The sequence below is a fragment of the Trachurus trachurus genome (genome assembly GCF_905171665.1).
Source record: "Trachurus trachurus genome assembly, chromosome: 4".
NCBI lineage: Eukaryota > Metazoa > Chordata > Actinopteri > Carangiformes > Carangidae > Trachurus > Trachurus trachurus.
The window spans coordinates 30,960,307-30,980,878 of NC_139898.1; the positions used below are offsets into that span (position 1 = coordinate 30,960,307).

The 20,572-nt window shown below is 41.3% G+C and overlaps 1 protein-coding gene across 1 annotated transcript in view; it reads left to right on the forward strand.

Moving 5' to 3' along the window:
• Positions 1-1,714: 1,714 nt before the first annotated feature.
• Positions 1,715-20,572, forward strand: part of brinp3a.2 (bone morphogenetic protein/retinoic acid inducible neural-specific 3a, tandem duplicate 2) — a gene marked incomplete at both ends in the record, with an annotated part of 44,830 nt that continues 25,972 nt past the window's right edge. Inside the window, 2 exons of the mRNA XM_083970305.1 lie at positions 1,715-1,941; positions 19,708-19,898. Coding sequence (XP_083826431.1) covers positions 1,715-1,941; positions 19,708-19,898 — 418 coding nt within the window. The remainder of the gene's footprint in view (positions 1,942-19,707; positions 19,899-20,572) is intronic.

Sequence of the window (20,572 nt, forward strand, 5' to 3'; positions counted from 1 at the left end):
GTTTCTATATTAGCAACAAAACTCTGTGTGTGTTTGACTGTGTGTGTGCCTTCATTTGCATGTGAGTGTGACTCCTAATAGATATGTAGCAGTGTTACAGCGGAGCCAGTGATGGATACACTTCTTCTGGAAAACTGCAGCACAGCACTAATTTGGTTGAGCACTTGTCTTATACGAGACTTTGTTGATATCAGAACATCTCTGTAAAGCACAAAGTGAAGTTGCAATAAAAAAATGTGTAACATTGCCAAGCAAGCCAGCAAAAACTTTTATCTTTTAATCCAAATGAAGTTTCTCTGTTAAATCTGAAAATCCCACTCACATGGAGCTGTGAATAATAAGAAATGGGAAGTTCTGCTTTCAAAAAAAGACAAAAAAAACATCAACTTTGACTTAAAAGTGCCGCAAATTTCCTTTTTCACTGCCAGCCTCAGTGACAGATATGGTTTTTAACTAGTGACTATATTTATGATTAAACAAGCTTTCATTTAGTTTTTTTTGTTTTTTACAAATCATTAATGAATCATTCAGTGTTCTGTGTTTTCTAATTCCAGCGTTTTAAAATCACCTTTATCACATTGTGTAAAACGCACTGTCAAAGGATTATCCTTGTATTGATTAAATGAAGTTGATGGTGGAAAACTGATATTAGCAAACGTAAAAGTGTTGTTGTTGGGTTTTTTTTTTCCCCAGCATGCACTGTGGGATTAGATTCTGTAATCTTTTGGTCCCCACTTCTTTGGTCAATTAACATACGTATGTTGTTCATGTCATGTTTGTGTAAGATGCCAAGTTGTATCATGATGCATTGTAGTCCTGCCTCTTGTGCTTTTATCTTCTTCTTTTTTATGTCCAACATCAACCTGCCAATGGGACTGGGGATGTGAATTAGCCACTTGGCTACAATCCCACATATTTACATGACAGTGTTCATCAATATGTACTGTTCCCATATTTAAAATAAATAAATAAATCTGGAAATCTGGAATCTGGATCAAACTCAAGCTGTTTGTTTTGCCTTTCTGCAACGTCAGTTATGTTTTTTATCATTTCCTATAATGTTTCCACATTTCCACTTTTGTCAGACAGTTACTGACACAGTCAGATGTTGGTGTGTACTATTCACACTTCACTTCACCTCCTCCTGTCCACATCATTTAAGAGACTTTGTTTTGTATGGCCCAGGTAATGTGATAATACAATACTATAATACCGTGCATGGGGAATATATCAGAGTTGGTGACATAAAACAGAAAAACAGCAAATGCTCACGTCTGAGAAGCCGCAGTTTGTCATTTCCTTGATAAATTGTATAAAGGACCCATTCGTCGTCAACTTGGTTTTTGATTTCCCATCGCTACAGATGATTAATTAATGGACGAATAACTTCAACACAAGGAAAAACAACCACTTAACTGATTGTTGCAGTGTTTCTGTGCAATGAACTGCCCTCAGAAACAGAAGCAACAAATATCTGTCTGCTGCTCGTCTCCATTGTTCGTCCGTACCTCATCGTTGTGTGTTTGTGTGTGTTTCCTCTTCAGGTGTTCGGGGGGCGTTGAGGTGATGCAGGTCCCCCGGTCATCCCAGTGGAGGAGCCAGCTGATGACGAGCGGCGTTGGCTGCTGAACGCCCTGCTCCTCCCCCCTTCCTCCTCCTCCTCCTCCTCCTCCACCACCACCCACGTCCCTCCCCCTCGCTCCCTCCATCTCTGATGGCTCTATGGGGCGTCGTCAGCCTCAGCCTCCACTGCTGGGTGTGTTTATGGTCTGCGGTAACGGCGGCGGCGGCAGCGGCAACATCCAGCCTCCCCAATGACCGGCCCGGGGGCCCCCTGGACTGGCTCCTGTCGGATAAGGGGCCCTTCCACCACTCCCCAGAGTACACCGACTTTGTGGAGAAGAACCGGCAAGGCTTCTCCACCCGCTACAAGATATATAGGTGAGTCATGGCTGCAGGATGAAGAGGCACTTCACCCTGGATTTACTGCTGCTGTGTCATTACTTCTATTATATGCACAACAAATGTCCCAGCAGACGCATCAAACACGCTCCTGGGAGGGGTCGGCTGTGTGTAAATAAACACAACATATGATTATGTTCATATGTTCACATATTTACATGAGTATAACTCAGTGTCTGAGTGTTTAGTCCTGAACCTCAGTCTACTGAGAGCTACTCTGTGTGATTCAGTTCAATTAACAGGAACAAACACTTTCTTGTTGACTTTAAGCATTAGCTAAGACTTCAGTGTTTGTGTGAAGCCACTGCTAACTCTAACTCAAGACAACCAGGAGAGCCATCCTAGCAGCACTGACATTACAATCACACAGTATTTGAGGTAGATGTGAAATACAAATGTGTTGATCCTGAGCCCCAGTATGTAAAAATATACTGTCGGTTTCCATCCAGCTGTTTTTGTTATGGAGAGTGATGTAGCCTACACCATCACCTCCTCTTCTGCCCAGAGGCTGAAGGCTCCATTACAGCTTTGATATGTAGTAACTGCAATGATTCATTTTAAATGTCACATAGTTTACACTTCTCCTGTTCCCTCTGAAGTGTTGATCCATAATAAAGATACATGTTTGTGGTGTTAAGAACCAGAAAGCATCTCAGTTTAGCTTCTTATGGAGCTTTTGTAACAAGTGGCTGGTGTTAACCAATCAGAAGAGAGGAAGGTCTGAGCCTCTCCTTTGACTGGTTGACTTTCTGAGTGATCAAATAGAAATAAAGCAGATATCAGGTAAAAGAGTCAGAGAAGCCAAATCGTGCAAGTGTTGGGTGGTGGGCGGGGCTTTGTTGTGACATCACAAAGTGACAGGAAGTCCTGACGGCTGGTTTTAAGGCTCAGTTTCTGAATACAGGCTGTGAGCATTTCTCTGTGGACTGAGGCTTTGATACTTTCACAGTGTTAATATAGAACCTAGAGCTGATCTATATATATTGTACTAATAAATACAATGTTGGACCTTTAATTTCATCAACATCAAATGTATTGTGTGGTCCGTATTTTGTCTTTGCTTGAAATAGTACATCCCGTTCCCCTTTAAGCTTCAGCATAATTCTGCGATGTGGAAATCAGAGAAATCTTTCCTGTTTTTACATTAATTATGCACATCTTGTGTCTATGCAGTGTATCATCTGAGACGTGTAGTAAGGGAAGAGAAAAACATAGATTTGGAGAAATAATTAATGTCTGCTGTGAATTTGAAGCCCATGCAGGCCACCCTAGAATTTGTACAAATCCTTACCTGACCCTTATTAAAAGCACTCTAGTGAAAATTATATTGCTTGCAATGAAATGTACTGCAGTTAAATCAGGTGAAGTTGAATTAAATGATAAAGATGAGGGAGGACGGGAAATGAACTTTCATCTGCCTGTACCGAATTAACTTGTAAGTGTTCATCTGTTGTGCTGCGTTTGGTTGAGGATTAGGCACAAGGTCATTGTAAGGACGTGATAAAAGTGTCTGTGCAGCACCTGCATGAGTTCTTGGAGATTTTTAATAACATGCAACAAAACCAGAAGTGTGATACCGGTGTTAAAGCCACATTCATGGCTATTTAGTAAACAGGCTGCATTATTTGTCCTGTGTTGTCATGCAGAAAGGTTCCTCACAGCCAGAGTTTGCAGGATATCTGGCATATGCCCTCGACACAACCGTGATGTATTACACGCAGACACGTAGCTCTCACCCAGCTGTACATCACATTCTGCTGCCATCCAAGCCCTCAGGAAGTCTCCTGATCCGCCCGGTCCGGTGAAATATGTTGATTAGCACTGGAAAAAAATGATGATTTGTCATGACAGCAACACAGTCTGAGGTATTGGCATGCGCCCCGAATTAGTGAAGGCGGTGTAATGAATCATATCCATCGTCATTTAGGAGGATGTTGTCCGGGGCTCCTGGAAATAGACGGACAGGGTTCCTGACATCTATGGATCGGTACAAGGATGCTTTATGGCTTTAGTGATCGGTTGCCGCGTTAGAGCTTTTTAATATTTCCTTCTCTGGCAAAAGGCAGTGGTCCGTCGGAGCCGAGCTGCACGGGGCGGCAAGATTAATAGTCTTATCATGTGGCCAAGTGATTAGTGAGCTCTTAGTACTTATTACTCTGCATTATCACAGAATCCCCCTGAGAGGCTTCTGTCAGCCGCAAGGTTGTGTTTGAGGCCCTCTAGATTACCACAATGCGGCATTGATTAATAGTGATGATATTAAAAGGAAAAACTAACCTAAAAAGTAAATAGCCTGTAAATCTTCCTAAATTGAATTCACTTGGATTCAGTCCCATTCGATTTTCAGAAAAGGGACCTGACGAGGACGGGGAAGGGGAAGGGGAAGGGATTCAGCTTCTGTTTCTCTGCTTTGGCAAATAATAATAGCTCTCATTCACCGTGGATGCTGGTGAAAGGGGAAAAGAGGTGTGTGTGTGTGTGTGCATGTGTGAGTGTGTGTGTGTGGAGATAATTTTGGGAACAAACACCTGGAGCTGCCTCATAAAAAATTCAGCAGGGTTGTTTTATTAAAGGAAGTGGGCCCACTGCAGTATTCTCTCTAGGGGGCCAAACATGGCTGCCGTGCTCCTGCTGCGTGTGATTCTGTAACACACGTTCACTGAACTTCCCAATCAAGCTCTAACCCTCGTGCACCAGAACAGGAAGTGGCGCTCCGTGCTGGTGATTCCCAGACGCCCTGGTTTAGAAAAGACTCTCTCTCGGGGTGAAAACACACCTGAGCAGTTTGTTTTGCTGATTGAATCTCTGCAGCCTCGGACAGATTTCCAGCTCGGCGCTGATGACAAAATGATGCTTTTAAGTGTACTTGAGTTTTTGATTTATAATATAATACATTTATAATATAATTGATAGTAATTTTTAGTTCGACAAACCTCCCAGTGCAGTGTTTGATGTCGACTTAACAAAAGCAACTCTGAAAGGCAAAACAAATTCAGGGTTTTCTGATTTTGATAATGCCAGGCAAAGAATAAAAACTAAAGCATCCAATGCCAACTGAACAGTGGCCAGTCACTGATGCTTAATGTTGCAGAAATATAAAGACATACAGTGGAAATATTGAGGTTTAATACTCAGCTCTGAAGTCAAACAGGCTGGAAAAAATATTTCCGCCAGAAATGAGAGAAAAGATAGAATGCCCAGTTGACTCATTAGCTGTGACGCCTTCAAGGTGTTTTCTTTTCTGAAGCTAATGCACTACCCGTCCCCCTTTATACTTAAGAATTTTCATACTTTTTTAAACCTGTAATTCCCATTAACAAGCCCAGATTTAACAGGGTGTGTGCAGCTGAGTCTCATGTCCTCATGTATTTACTGTTTATAAAACGGAAAGGTGAAATCCGGCAATCTGATTGGTTGTTAACCGTGGTATAATGAGCATATACACGGCTACTATTCTAAAACCTTATCACAGTGTAGGCTATCACTCCGCCTCATATATGACTGGTATGAATGGAAGTTGTTGTCATGTATACATGACAACGGACTGTTGCAGTCCGTAGCAAAAGACAGTCGGTGTTTTTGGCTTTGCGTCGGGCCAAACAACGCCCCTTAGCCGTGGTATAATGAGCATATACCACAGCCTGTCGTTATATATTGCTTAAATATGCCTAGAAAAAAAAGTAAGTGTGTCATAACTGTTATCCTGCTTATGCGTCGCTGACATTTGGAATGAATTCATAACCAAATCATTTTTACAGCTGATGATTTTGAACTAATTCGCATATAATGAGCAGATAATTAATTATGTAAAAAGTAAAAATCTTAAGCCAATATGTTGGATGTTATTTAGTCGTCATCGTCATAAACAGAAGTGTGCTGTGTTTTGCACAGGAAGTGGATTTGACATAACACAACTGAAAGTCATTAAGTGCATATAAGCATAAATGGAAAATAAGAGTGCAATCAAGAATAGAACCAGACAGATTTTAATATCACTACACTGCTAATATTAGCAGCTGAGAAGTTTCAGTGGTGGAAAGCAACATTAAGTCAACGTTCATTTTCTCTTCTTTACCAGCTCATCACCAACTCATTCCACTACTTTGTGATAGTCAGTCACCTATTGTGTTGTCATCGTAGCAACTGCATGAAGTTTTTGGCAAGAGATGTTGCTTTTTGGTACAGTACCATTCTTTATTTATGGCTGTTCTCTCAGGCACAATTGTGAGTGAACCCATGACTCCACACACACAAATGGTGTCAGGATGCTTCATTGTTGGGGGTGGGTTCACCTTTTCTACTCTGGACAAGCCTTTTCCAGATGCCCCAAACAATCGGGGAAAAAAAGACTGATCAGAGAAAACGACTGTACCCCAGTTCCTCATCAGTCCTCATCAGTCCAGTCCCTGGACCTTCTGCAGAGCATCAGTCTGTCCCTGAAGTTTTTCCTGGAGAGAAGTGGCTTATTTGCTTCCCCATCCTCCAGAAGTCTTCTCCTCACTGCCTGCTACCATTCCTGACCTTTCTTTGGCGCTCCTTCTCCACAACAACTGAGCCTCTATCCTTAAGTTCATTTTTAGGGACTGTGCAGTCAATTGCAATTCATCTGATCACTCCTCATAACATCCTGGGGTATATGCAAATTAAAAATCATTAAAAATGAAGGCTTTGCAGACTTTGTGTGAAAACAAATATTTGTGTTCTCAAAACTTTTGGCCATGGCTGTTCTATGGAGAAAAAAAAAACTCTTAAAAGTGCGAAGAAGAAAAAAACAAGATCAGACGTGTGTTTTCATTCTGCCTCAAACCTGCACAGCACGGTTTCTGAAGTCTCCATAATTATTGGAAGATAATCTTTGAAAAGTGCTGCGGCGAAGAACCCTGATGTTTATAAAGTTGTAAATTACAGTACAGATTGTCTCAGCGTGTCAGTTCGCGCCGCTGCGCATCAACAAATGGTGAACTAAAAACAATGGGGCTCTAATAATGATCTGCAATTAGTTGATTCTACAAACTGGAGCATGAAGGAGATGCCCTCCCTTTGAGTTTAACTTGATCAAAAGAAAACAAGCCTATAATGTCTGATAGTGGTGCTACTTCAAATACGATGAACAACAACAGATTTCTCCCAAAAAAAAAAGAGAAAGAAAAACACCACAGGGGAGTCTGCAGATGCTCCAGACAGTGGAGGTGAGTGTTTTAGAGCCGCCTCCCTCGGCGCCGCTTCTCAGCTTCCCCCCTGCTCAATTCTTCCTGATGCTCTTTGTCTTGTCTCCTCACCTGAAATTCCCTCTGAGGTTTCAGTGGCTGCAAGTTGCTCCTCGTGGTAAATAGGCTGTTTTGAAAAGAATCGTATTAAATAGTCTTTTCAATTTGAAGAGGCTTTTCCTCACTTGTGATTTCAAATAACAGGGAAAATCAGTGTTGCTCTCTTTGCTTTCCTTTACTATAAAAGTCATAAGAGACACCATTAGATTTTCTACCCTAAGCCAGCCTCATTAATTGCTCTATTTTTTTTCTTTTTTACTTTAGTTCTCACTTTTATTCAATTTGTTAGCGCTGCAGGCAAATCTCTAGTTGAGCTGTCTCGCTAAAGTTTGATTCAATAAAGATCATAAAAGTGTAAAAAGAGGTGATGATTCCAGTGTAAGTGGAGGAAAGCCTCATTATGGCTTCTCCCTCTCTCCCCGGCCGGCCTCACTTCATTTCTGCAGCTGCACTCGCATAGCAACAACAGCACAGATGAATAGATGGATGGATGGTGATGTCGGGCTGTCAGCGACCACTTTGGTCTAAACATCCACTGGATGTATTGTCGTGAAAAGTTGTGCAGACGTGCACTCCACCCCCTCACCCCCCCCTAGAGAATAAATCCTACTGACTTTGCAAACAGAAACACTTGCTAACATCTCATTGTCTCAGCAGTTTTCTGTGCTGAACAAAACAAGTCGTGTTTTGTGATAATGCAAAAGGCTTTACATCAATAAGTGTCTTTGACCACTGAGCAGCATCCAGCAGCAAAGAGAGGACAAATACGTCGTGAGCTCGTGTGTTGTTGTTGCTGTAAATGATAATTTTTTTGACAGTCCCATTTTTTGGGCTTGAGCGGCATGCACGTCGCTTTGTGCAGAATCGAGGGCAGAGGTGATTGAAAGTGACAATATTATTTTCTGGTCTGGTCTTCCCCATGTGCAGTCCACATCTCTGCTAAACCCTAATAAATGCTCAATGACAGGAGAAGATGAATTACCAGAAATGCCTCCTGGAGTTTTTTTTTTGCAGTGTTTGAGCCACCGCAGCAATGATGGAGTAATGCATTCACACCGCGCTACCCTCAACTACTCAACATCCCGCCTTTCTTCCTGATTGAATTTGAAAGAATTTTTAACAAGTCCTCTGAAGGAAATGAAGGAGGGTTGTGGGGTTTTTCATTTTTTGTATATGTGTGTGTGTGTGTGTGTGTGTGTGTGTGTGTGTGTGTGTGTGTGTGTGTGTGTGTGTGTGTGTGTGTGTGTGTGTGTGTGTGTGTGTGTGTGTGTGTGTGTGTGTGTGTGTGTGTGTGTGTGTGTGTGTGTGTGTGTGTGTGTGTGTGTGTATAGTACAGTAGATGTGTGTATGAGTGTGTGTCTTTTGGGAATTTGGACAGCAGATCCATTGCTTCCAATGCAAACACAATGTGGGCCTTCCGCCTCAGCCACCTGTCCACAGCGAGCAGTGCCAAGGGGGAAAGCTGCCATATCCACCAGGGTGAAAGCTGTGGTGTTGACATGTATTTGGCCGTGTTCTGAACATATTGCCTTTGGATAATGCATGTGATTATTATTATTTATTTCCTTTTTTTTTTGATGGGATGGGATTTCATCAAAAATATAATTAAACACTGGAAAATTCACTACGCTCATTAAACCGTATTAGGCAGCAAATAGATGTGGATACAACACATATTAAAAGCATATTAGTGGAAGCAGTAGCTACCATTGCATCTTAAATATTTAAATCAAATAGAAATAATGCATGCAGATGTGACTAAAATTTAAATGCTTGTTATTGTAGCTGTTTGAGGTGAAGCTCATGTTAACTACTTTATATTCAGTCTGGTCTGGTGGAGGGGGTCCCAACCTCGGGGTTGGACTGACTCCAAAGGGTCACAAGATAAATCTGGGGGGGTTGTGAAATGATTAATGGAGCAGGGGATAAAAGAGATAAACCAGAGATTGGGACTTTTCTCCAGCTTTTGTTTTTTTGTCATGAAATATTGGATAAGTTCACCTTTTTTTTTGGACCTTTAGAGTTAAATGTACTCATCTGTGGATGGGGGGAGTTTATTCTTTCAAACTCTCTCTTTTGGTAAGTGAACTCGAGCAGAGAGTGTTTTTATTGGAAACGATCCCAGGGCCTAAAAAGGTGGAGAAACACTGAGCAATTTGAATTATAACAACACAGTGCTTTTACAAGCTCATAATGTTGTTAGGAACTATACTAACAATGGCTGTCAAATAAATGTAGTGGAGTAAAAAAAAGTCCAGTAAATGTCCTTTAAAGTCTGGAGGAGTGGAGGTATGAAGTAATAGAGGTGTCTGTTAAAGGTAGAGTCTGTACGATTTTACTAAAAAGCTAAATATAGACTTATACAACAGAAATCCTGCTTCATCATCACCTCTGAGCTTCTACTTGGTGTAGTTGGGACGTTTCTGGGTGGAGTCAGTGTGTGTTTTCCCCAGCCAATGACAGAGCACACGTGAAGCTGGGTGTGTGTGGCGCCTTGGGCTTGTATAAAGAATAAAACATAGAGACTGGATGCTGTCTTGGTGGTACTTACTTTTCTTCCCTGTGTATCCACCACACGTCTCTGTCTTGGTGGTAGAAGAAAATAAGAATATATACTGTATGGATATGAATAAGGAGAACTTACTTAAGAAGAAGAAACTTTATTTGTATAGCACCTTTCACAAACCACAAAGTGCTTCACAATGTTAAAACAATGGCAAAGAGACAGAACAAAACAGAAACACACAAGAAAAGCGTAGATACAAAGACACATGGAATTGGGCAACATAAAACCCGCAAATTAACCAAATGCCTGTTTTTAAGTGCTTTTTGAAGGTATCAACGCAGCCCAAACAGCGTAATGAAGAAGGTAAAGCGTTCCACAGCCTGGGAGCTATGGCAGGTGTGGGGAACAACTAGTAGCCGTTGGTCAGAGGACCTCAGACTGCGCCAGTGCGGGTGGGGGTGTACAGCTGAATAAAGTCAAACAGGTAAGAAGGCGCTTGACCCTGCAAGGCTCTAAAAGTGAGAACCAACATTTTTTTAAATGTATTCTAAAATGCAAAGGTAACCAATGCAGTGAAGCTATAAGACAGGCGTGATGTGTGCCTATCTGTTTGTATGAGTTAAAAGCCTTGCGTCGGAGTTCTGGACAACCTGGAGACGGTCAAGCTCGTTCTTATTAAAACAAGTAAAAAGACTGTTACAGTAATCTAAATGAGACGAGATAAAGGTTGTGCATAGTTGAACCCGAGAGGGCCCAGTTTGAATGTTGTGTTTACAAACTGCAGTGAACAAACCTACAGACTTTAAGTGCTGCACTTCAGTTAATGTAGATATTTTTCCACTGATGCATATTTTTAATATGAGGAAGCAGCTGGGGAAAAGAAAAGAGGCCTCTTTGAATTTAGGAGAAAGTCAACAACTCTCAAACAACAACAACTGGGCCGTGTGTCGATAGCATCCGCAGAGTTAAACTGATGAAACTGATGTACCTCGGCGAAAAGGTGCAATGAAAGTGATAATAATAATGACTTAGCTGCTTGTAGGGGAGGATTGCAGCCCCCCCTCCCTAAAATCAACTCCGTGGTGAAACCCATTTCATTTCCTCTTCTCCCAGCAGGATGAACCATTTGGCCTATCAGGGGTTTAAGATAAGACGGGGCTAGCTTATCACAGTCAACGATAACTGGAAAAAAATGAACGACAGCGAGGGGATTTGCGAATGCTCTTTCTATACCTGTTCTCCGCACCTTCCTTCCCTCCTTCCCTCTCTCCCTCTCTCCCTCCCCTTCCTTTTTCCACAGAACGTGCGAAAAAAGCTCTCGCGCTGCAAAGTGGAGCTCGGGAGACACAGTGTCCCATTTGAAGAGGTCATTTATTTGTACGGCATGAAATGAGTCGAAGATTAATAGCTACACTAGATGTATCTGAGCAAGAGATTAGTCAAAGGCTTTGTCTGAATACTACCGTGTCAGCAAAAAGGTCAGCGACTACCACATATCCATTTAACATCATTATGTTTACTTCCCACACACTCTCTGCTTCTTATTGTACAAGCCCCCCCCTTACCCCACCCCACCTCCCCTGGACCCCCCTCTGGGCGCATCGTTTCTTGATTATGTCACTGCAAATGAAACCTGTGTGCGTTGCAATTTTGTTTTTAACTTTGGCGCCGGCCGCCGTGCAGCATTCGGAATCGGAGGCAATTTACAACTCTGTATCATTCAAACATCTGGGTGTTCGAGCTTTCCTCATTACTCCTGGTTTAATGTGATATATACCCTTTCAAAAGGCCAAACTCCCCCCATCCATCATCAGCGGCCAAGGTTGTTCAAGCCCGCTCTGATTACAGCAGTCAGGCTTTTAGTTTTGGGGGAGCGAGCGCAACAACACAAGCAGCGTTTGAGTGGCTGGACGAGGCACCTCTCATAAATTCATTGGATTGTTTCTGTTATATGACTCTGACAAAAACAATCTGCCAGTCAAGACAATAATATTCATTTCTGCACGTCTCTGTAGTTTTTATTGCTTCCTGGAAAAAAAAAAAACCCAAAAAACATCAGAAACAAACAGAGTGCTGCTCTTTGAGGAGCGTTTTCCTGCTCCTTTCTTCCCATATAAGCCTGATTATGTGAGTAAATTGGGGGCAATGCCAGGCGGATTGCAAAAATTGGCACCGCTCTCCTGTAGCCTCCTCGAGAAATTTCAAAGCAATCACAACTGATCTGTTATAATTACAGCTGTGATACTCGTCTGTGACTTCATAACTGTCTCCTTTATAAATTCATTGCCATGCAGATTTGAAATGAAGGAGAAGCGCCTGCGAGAGAGAAAAAAAATAAATACAGTCTGGCGTCTGGCTGGATATCCTAATAGCACAGCTGAACTTGTTTTGAAACATCAAATTAATTCTGGTCTAAGGTGACGTATTTTACACTTTTCCTGTGTTTGATTTGACTGCTAACTCCATCGGAGTACAAACTTTTCTTGTATCCTATAAGTTTTATCCAATGAGGAGAGAGAACGGCATGAAGGGCTGTGTGTGCAGCCAAGGGATGCGCCTGAATGTGGTGACGTAGGGACGAGGACTGTTATGGTGGATACAAAATTTCTTAGATTTTCAAACGTTATCTCAGTGTTGGCAGAAAAAGTAAAAGTTTCACTGATTACCTTCATAAATCATTTCATGCAGAGCAGTGTCCATTATTATTTGTAGACACACACTAACACACACAGAGGAAGTAAACCTCCTCTTTGTTGGAGGCAAATAAGTGAAAAAACAAATCCTCCCCTGGGTTTATATGTCCTTCATGCCAAATACAAAACGTCAAAGCGCTGCACAACAAATACACAGAACTCTTTATAAACTAAATACAGTATATACCGACAGCAAAGGTAGTCGGTTTAATGGCTTAAGAATAATTGAATTCTATATCCTCGCCTTTGTAAGTGTGTAAGCAAAAAGTTGTATTACTTTCTCCGTTAATGCACCTTCTTTCCGTGTCTTTGAGGTTACGGCCTCGGTGTCATTATGTGAGGTCGGAAAATAAGACATGAATCAAGTCAGTAATGTCTAAAAATTGTTAATATTATACAGCTGACTGTGTGGAACTAATTTCTTTTTTCTTTTGCAGCCTTACAGCTCCATGGTTACAAATCTTCAGTATTTTTCATGCGCTGTAAATATCTGTGCTCAATAAGCAGCTGTCTGAGGTTTAATTGAACAAAACATCCTTCCAGTTACTTTCTGCCCAGTAGCAGAGGCAGCAGGTTATGCAAAGCAGACCAGATGTCCCCTCTACCTAACAACGTTTCCCAGCTCCTCCTGGGAGAACCCAAGGTGTTCCCAGGTCTGATGAGATATAGAGTATAATCTCAGCAGCCTGTTGTGGGTCTTCTCTGGGGGAGGGGGGGTCTTCTAGTTGGCATCCTTATCAGATGCAACAAAAACAACACTAAAAAACACCTACTGTTCTCTGGTCACTGACTGAGACCTGGAGGTGCTGCCTTTCATTGGTGGCAAACCATCCCAGTGCATCGTCACAGTCATCAGAGACAGACTTGTAGAGGGCCAGATCATCTGCAAACAGATGTAATCCTGAAGCCCCGATACATGACGCTCCTCCCACATCATACACTTTGTTCTTCTCTTAACCCTATGTGGCACCCTATGTGTGATAGCACATAAAATCTCAAAAAGGAAATGAATATTGGAAAAAAGCTCATGAAGAAACTTTTCTAATGGTGTAGGACATTAGTGCATTCCTAATCGTAAATTCCCACTTTTAATTTCTTCGTTGTCAAAATATATATAAATACGAGTGACTGTAGACATGGTTAATGTTGTTGTAATGCGGCTGTTGTTTAAATGTGTAAAATCCATTTAAAAATGAACTCACTTATTCACCCATTCCGGTGTGTTTATTGACAAATTAACTACATGACAAGTTTCATTTCATTGAGCAGAATAAGACTAAAAGTAAAATGTAAATATATTTTGTCAATTCACACAAGTTAAGGATGCTCCATCAGAACTGGCTTCCCTTGGACATTCATCCAGGTCCAGAGCTGGAAGAAACAACAGAGTAATCAGATTGTGGCTGCATGAAATGAAATGCCTCAATAATGTTAAAGTATTACTGCATTACGTTTTTAACACTTATTACATTTTAATTTTAATTTTAGAGAGCTTGGCAATCATTGATAATTTATTACGCTACTGACTGACCTTTGACCTTTGTCCCTCACACCTGATTCATCCACACTGTCTCTTTCCTCATCGTCTAACTGCTTCATCGTGTTCCTGCATCATTTCCAGTGTGGACCAGTAGATAATATATCAAAAGCATTGACTGTGGTTATAATCAATGCTTTTGCATTATCTCCATCCATTTGAATGTTATTGTCCAAACAAAAGTGGCCCAACTTTAACATTCGAAAAAAAAACACACACTTATAGTGTAGAAATATAAACAAAATTATCTTTAATCAATGTAATCTACTTCTTCACATGTACATGCATATCCACAATATTGTTTCTACATTTTTATTCCAATTTTAAACATGTTAAAGGGACAACGAGGAGTTTTGGAAAGCAAAGTGTTCTCATACTGCATTTACCGTCAGATACCGTCGTAGTTCCGACCATAAACGCAGATTCGGCTGCGTTATTATCATGACCCACCGGGCAGCATCCGCGAAACCGAAAGTAAGGAAATGCTGGTCGGCCCGCCCAGCATTTCCGCCACTAATTAAAATAACAAAGTAACGATAGAGACAAAATGATATTGATCGAAAATGGAGCCATTAACAAGTGTGGGTAGCGTAGATTCATCCACATTAATGTGAGACTTTTTTTATAACCAAATACAAACTCCTTGCTGTCCCTTTAAAAAGTTTTTATCACATCATTCGCTGATCCTGTGTCCAGTCAGGACTGATCCAACCCCAGAGAAACAGTAAAACCAAGTTCAGCTCCACTTTTCTTTGGTCACAGACTTTTCATGTTACTTTCTAATGGATATCATATATTAAAACATTTAAAGGGGCAATGTGAACACCATAAAAGTGGTTTGTTGTCTGAGGGCAACACAATGCCATACAGGGAACAAGTTATTCTGCAGGTGGGAGTTAAAACCCTTGCAGACAGTGGTATGTCCACCCTCTGCCACTATCTGTTCCAACATTGCACCAAATGTTGTTTCAGGTGACATCACAGCTACAGTATGTCGGCAGATCTGATGTTGGTCGTTGATCTTTGGCATAACGTCCTCATTTGAAATAATACTGTAGATTAAATTGCAATTGCGAGGAGGCTTGGTAACCAACTTTTTTTTTTCTTTTTCTTTTTTAACTTCAAGGATGTTTCCTCTGTGCTGGTTTATAGAATTAAAACATGAAGTTCATTTTATGACCTTTTAAAATAGCAGGTGACCAAATGATCTCACCACAAAGCAACAAAAAAAGAAAAAAAATATATATATATATTTAAAAAATATATAATCTGCTGTCAGATCCTGACCTACAGTATATTATGAAATTTCCGATTAGTGGGTGGAACAGGACCTAACCTTTCTTCAAGATTCAATAAAAAAAACACAAACAACGCACAAATACATGTGAAATAACCCAGACAGCTTCAACTTGAGCTGTTTGTGTCGGTGGAAGATCAGGTAGTTTTCAATAAAGAAAAGACGAGTTAGAATCTAAATGCTTTATGGCCTTTAAACCCAAAGCCGAGGTCAGATGTGGAATTCCTGAGCTCAGTGTTCACATCTGAGAGCATATTTTCTGCAGAGCAAGTTGTTTTGACCTTGCATTTTTTGATCTTTTGCTACCTTAGTCAGTCATATGGAGTTTGGCCGTTGGTTCTTTTATCCAATTTGTTATGACAGCGGGTTAGCTGTGGTCATAGAACAGCTCGTAGCCTCTCCTGCTCCGGGGCGAGTGGCAGCACTTTCATCAGAATTAGCTGAATTTTATTTCTTTGGGTGCAGGTATCGAGCTATACAAGCTGCTGTTTTTCTTCTTCACTAGGTGGATGTGCTGACAGCTACTTTATGTATGTTTGCTCCAGAAGTTGCTGATTTAGTTTTATCTTTGTTTCTTTGGTGATTAACTTCACACTCATGAGGCTTCTTCAAAGCTTTGCAGTGATTAGTATCTTGGATCAGAACTGAAATGATATTAAAAAAAAGAAAAAAGAATTGCTTTCTGCAATCAGTGCTCTCATACCGGCTGCAGATATACTTTGTATTGCAGCTCCAGCTGTTGTGCAACAGATGAATAGTGGTTGGGAGATTATTGCATTCCAGCCTCATAGTTCATTTTACCTCAGCGCTTAACTGAACCTCACAGTAAAGTTACTGAAAAATGAAACACTCAAAGGGTTGTGTGATCAATCTAATCATGTTGGTTAACTAGAATACTAGATTTCAATAAACCCTTGTCCAATGTTCCATAATTCTGACTTCTTAACCCAACAAAAATAACACAAACCATGGGATTCTTCAACCATATTGTCTGTAGTTAACAACCCAAAACATCACATGCAATATCTACAATTCCTCAGTTCACAAGTCTGTTCAAGAAATAGAAAAGAAAAGAAAGAAGAAGAGTCCATTATCTAATATTCTGCTTGACCCAGTCTCTGACATTCGTCCTGTATCTCTCCATTTCTTGATTCCAAACAAAATATTCCTTTCCTTAAAAAAAAAAATCCCCAAAAAAGAAAGGGAAAAAAAGCGTTTGCTTACTAATTGGTACCGAAAATTCAAAAATATACAACAATATAGAAAACTGACTGGTGGAGGATTTCTTTATCGCGCTTTTAATGGATAAAGGCAACACTAATAACATTCAAAATGCACAAAGGATAAGATCGCTGGTGTATCTGATTCCTTTGATTGGTCTTCATAAATCCAAAACCCCCTACGTTATTATTTGTCAGTGGAGACGTTATATTTTACATAGCACATACGACACAAACATGTCCCTGCTTTGATTAACACACACTTCAATGTGGATGAAGGCCATGCACACGTCTCCTCCAGAAACACAGTATTCATGAGTAATATTTTGCACTATTGTGCCAAATGTTTCACAAACAAGACACGAAGGTCTGATTTTAATTCATAGCATGAGCTCCTCTGTTAAAGCTGCAGGAGAAAGAATTCACCAAAGCATCTGTGCAGGATGCTTGACATGGAAATCTTCCTCTGAACACCTTGAATTTTTTCTGGTAGTAGAATAACTTTGTAAATGAGTCAAAGCCCTGCCAAGTACAATATCGGCTCAAAGAGCCTCGGTGCCGTGGGCAAATGTTCTCCAAACACTCTGGGATGGATGCGTCCAGGATGCCAGCTCCGGGTCTTTATTGATTGAACATCTGTATTCGGAGGTTCCTGGAGTTTTGCTGCAGTCTGGCTTCCCATGCTCCCTCTGACATTTCTATTTGTTCCTCTCATAATGTACAGTTCGTGTTTGGTTTGTGCACAGAAGTTGAACCGGCGTAGTCGCTGCATGTGAGAGGGGGAGATATCATAGCGAGGGAATAGAAGTCTTCCTTTTTTCACATGCATTCAACTTAATATTCTTCATTTCTGCTCCCTGTACCTGCAGCTGGCACCAACATTGTCTTATCGTCTTAAAGCTGTCAGATGGAATCACTTCTGAGCATGTCCAGGCATATTGTAATGAAGGAAGCACCAGGGATTCATACAAATCCAGCCTGTATAATATAAGCTGCAGTCGTGGTGGAGGTCGGCCCTATCAGCTGTCAGAGGGAAACACAAGAACATGAAGGGCCAACAAAGGCTGACAGACTCTTTTGTTCGCGTTTCCTTTGCCGGTTTTATGACAGTTTTTTTTTCCTACTATTTGTCGCTCATTATGAGAAATGATCTCTATGTGAACAATGGGTTTATTCCTCACAGCAACATGCACTGTATTCATTTTGATGTATATTTCTTTCATTATGGGGTTATAAATAAAAAGAAAAGACAAGACAAGAGTAAGTAGAGACGATTTCCATCCCAGGTGATAATAATGGTTACCAGTCACACCAGGGTTTTCTTCTGTCTTCTCACCTCCTTCCTCTTTCTCTCTCTATCAGTTCAGTTCAGGTTGTCAAGTTTTTTTTTACACTGCACCCTTACATGAACTGATGCTATATAATGTGTATAAAAGGTGAATTTGTATCAGAGGCTGCTGTCCTTCAGAATCAGAAAAGCATTTATTGCTAAGTATGTTTGCACACACTTAAAGAATTTGTCCTGGTATTAAGGTGCAGACTGTCTCTGCTTTCTCCACTGACCTTATTTTATTTCCATCTGTGTTTCTTAGTTTATGTGACGTATAAATCCCTGTCTGATTCTGTGTGCATGAACTTGTAACAGTTGAAATGGGTAATGTCCCTTTAGTACAGCGTGTGTCGCCCAGAGGCAAACTAATTGGGCACTGCCTTTGTTTTGTGTTCAGTTGAGCCGCACACCCCATGATGGATGAACACACATGTTTAAAGGGGCATTGTGTAACTTCTCCTGTTATCTATTCACGGAAATCGATTATTTGGTTCAAAAGTCTGTTTTTCATTCATCAGTAATCCCCCCATCAACAAACTGAAGTGTTCCTTTCAGCTCTGAATTTGCCGTTCATATCATTCATATCTACATGGAGCGGGTAAGCTCGGTGCTGCTGCCATGTGGTGTCGCCATGTTTTTACGTTCAGTGGCAGCGGAGACTCAGCGGAGACACCGGAGCTGTCGGCTCAGGTCGAGGTGGCGTCTGTGAAAAGTCACCGCGGTAACGCAGTGAGGAGGAATGGAGCGTTACACTGATGCTGCATTCACCTGCAGTCGGGCAGACGGCCGTCGGTAACAAACCAGAAGTTATTTTAGTCACAGAAGTCCAGAGAAAGCCGGTAAAACGTGGGTCAGGTAAACAATATGACATCGCCATGACAACATATTGTCACGTGTATTGTTTTGCCTCGTGCTGACGGACCACTTGTTTACATAGAGGCTTGTTTATGCTGCCGTCCGTCTGCCCAATTTCAGGTGAATGCAGCATGAAAAATACAATTGAGTTGCTTGCGATATACAACCGCAACGCTAGATGGGAGTAATTCCTACACAATGTACCTTTAAAGTGATAGTTTAAGCTCCTTTCTTTCTTTTTGTCATAACACAACCTAACAGTAAAGCGACATGTGGCTACTTTGTCGCCTACTGTATGTATAGAAGACGTAGAAGCCGCTAGCCTGACTCTCGCCAGACCCTTGTAGTTCCGCAAAGCTCCACCAGAGGCGCTACGCTCAGCTTCACACAAGGGTCTGGACTCGAGGCCAATGCAAACTTCTTCCCCGGAGCAAAAAATAATGAACCAATCAGGATCGCCGGGCGGGACTTTCTGAGGTGTGACGTAGCGCTGAGGCGACTGTTTGAGTCAAACAACAATGGCGGCTCGCAGTGAGGAGTCGTGCGTTGGCATTGATTCTGCTATTTCAACTGTTTTGTCGAATCTATCGAATATTAATTATTTGAAAGATGAACAGAGAACGCTTTTGAAGGCATTTATTGGTGGCAAGGATGTTTTCGCTCTTCTTCCGACCGAAGAAGTAGCACGTCATTCAAGATAACGGACAAGTGGTTTATCCAATCACATACAAGATTTTTTTTACAAGGCCCCGCCTTCTGAAATGAATCGCCTATGGAGCAGTCCCAGACCCTTGTGTGGAGCTCAGCGTAGCTTTGCGGAACTACAAGGGTCTGGCGAGAGTCAGGCTAAGAAGCCGCACCAGGTTTAATAAGGTTGTGTGTCATTAAACAACAGCATTTTGTGAAATCCCAACACTTTTGTGTACGTGACTTCCTGTCTGTCGTCTTCCTCCATTTTCTCCCAACCACCTCGAGCTGAACTGTTACAAACTCCATCTTTACTGATTACAGCGTTGTTGGTGTTTGTTGTCTGTGTGCAGGGAGTTTGGGAGATGGAAGGTGAACAACTTGGCCGTGGAAAGGAGAGATTTCTTGGAGTCTCCGTTACCTCTCACACCAGAGTTCATCAGGAACATCCGAGTCCTGGGCCGCCGGCCCACCACCCAGATGATCACTGACAACCTGATCAGGAAGTATGGGACTCACTTCCTGTTATCAGCCACCCTGGGAGGTAAACAAGGAGGTTTTTCCCCATTTTTGTTTAGATATTAGATATTTTCATGTGGATAAATAACTTACTTACTTTTTCATTTGAAGCTTTGTGTTCAGCTTGTTTCCAATTTACAACTTTTTCACACAGTTGTAGACAAAAGAAGCCTTTGTGTGTTTTATTTCAGTAAGAAACAATAATTTTTATTCCAGTTAAAATTACATCTGTCACTGGCAGATTTTATCATCTCTAACCCCTCTGATAATTAGGAGGAATTCTGTCAGTTTGATGGAAACTCTGTCAAAGACTGATTTTATTTTTGTTTTCTTTGAACACACTCGACTGAAAAGGAGCTCGTAGGTTTAAGATCCATGTTGAAATTTAGGAGAAGTTTTGTTCATTTATTCTGCACTAGAGCTGGTTATAATAGCAGCCTGTGTGGGAAGAGGAAGATGTGCTTTTAGCTTTATGTTGATAAAGGCTTTTAGACTTTACTGTCCCAGGCATCATGTGGGAAACAGATGAACGTGGCACAATAACTTGGTCGTAGAAAGTAAATAACAAAATCACAGCAGAATTATAATGCGCTGAAACCACTCAGAGATTTATACATCCATGTAAAAAGCCTGTGTAGTGAAAACACACCACCTCTCCTGCTCCCAGTCACTCCCACCCAACTCCCTGCTGTTGCTCAG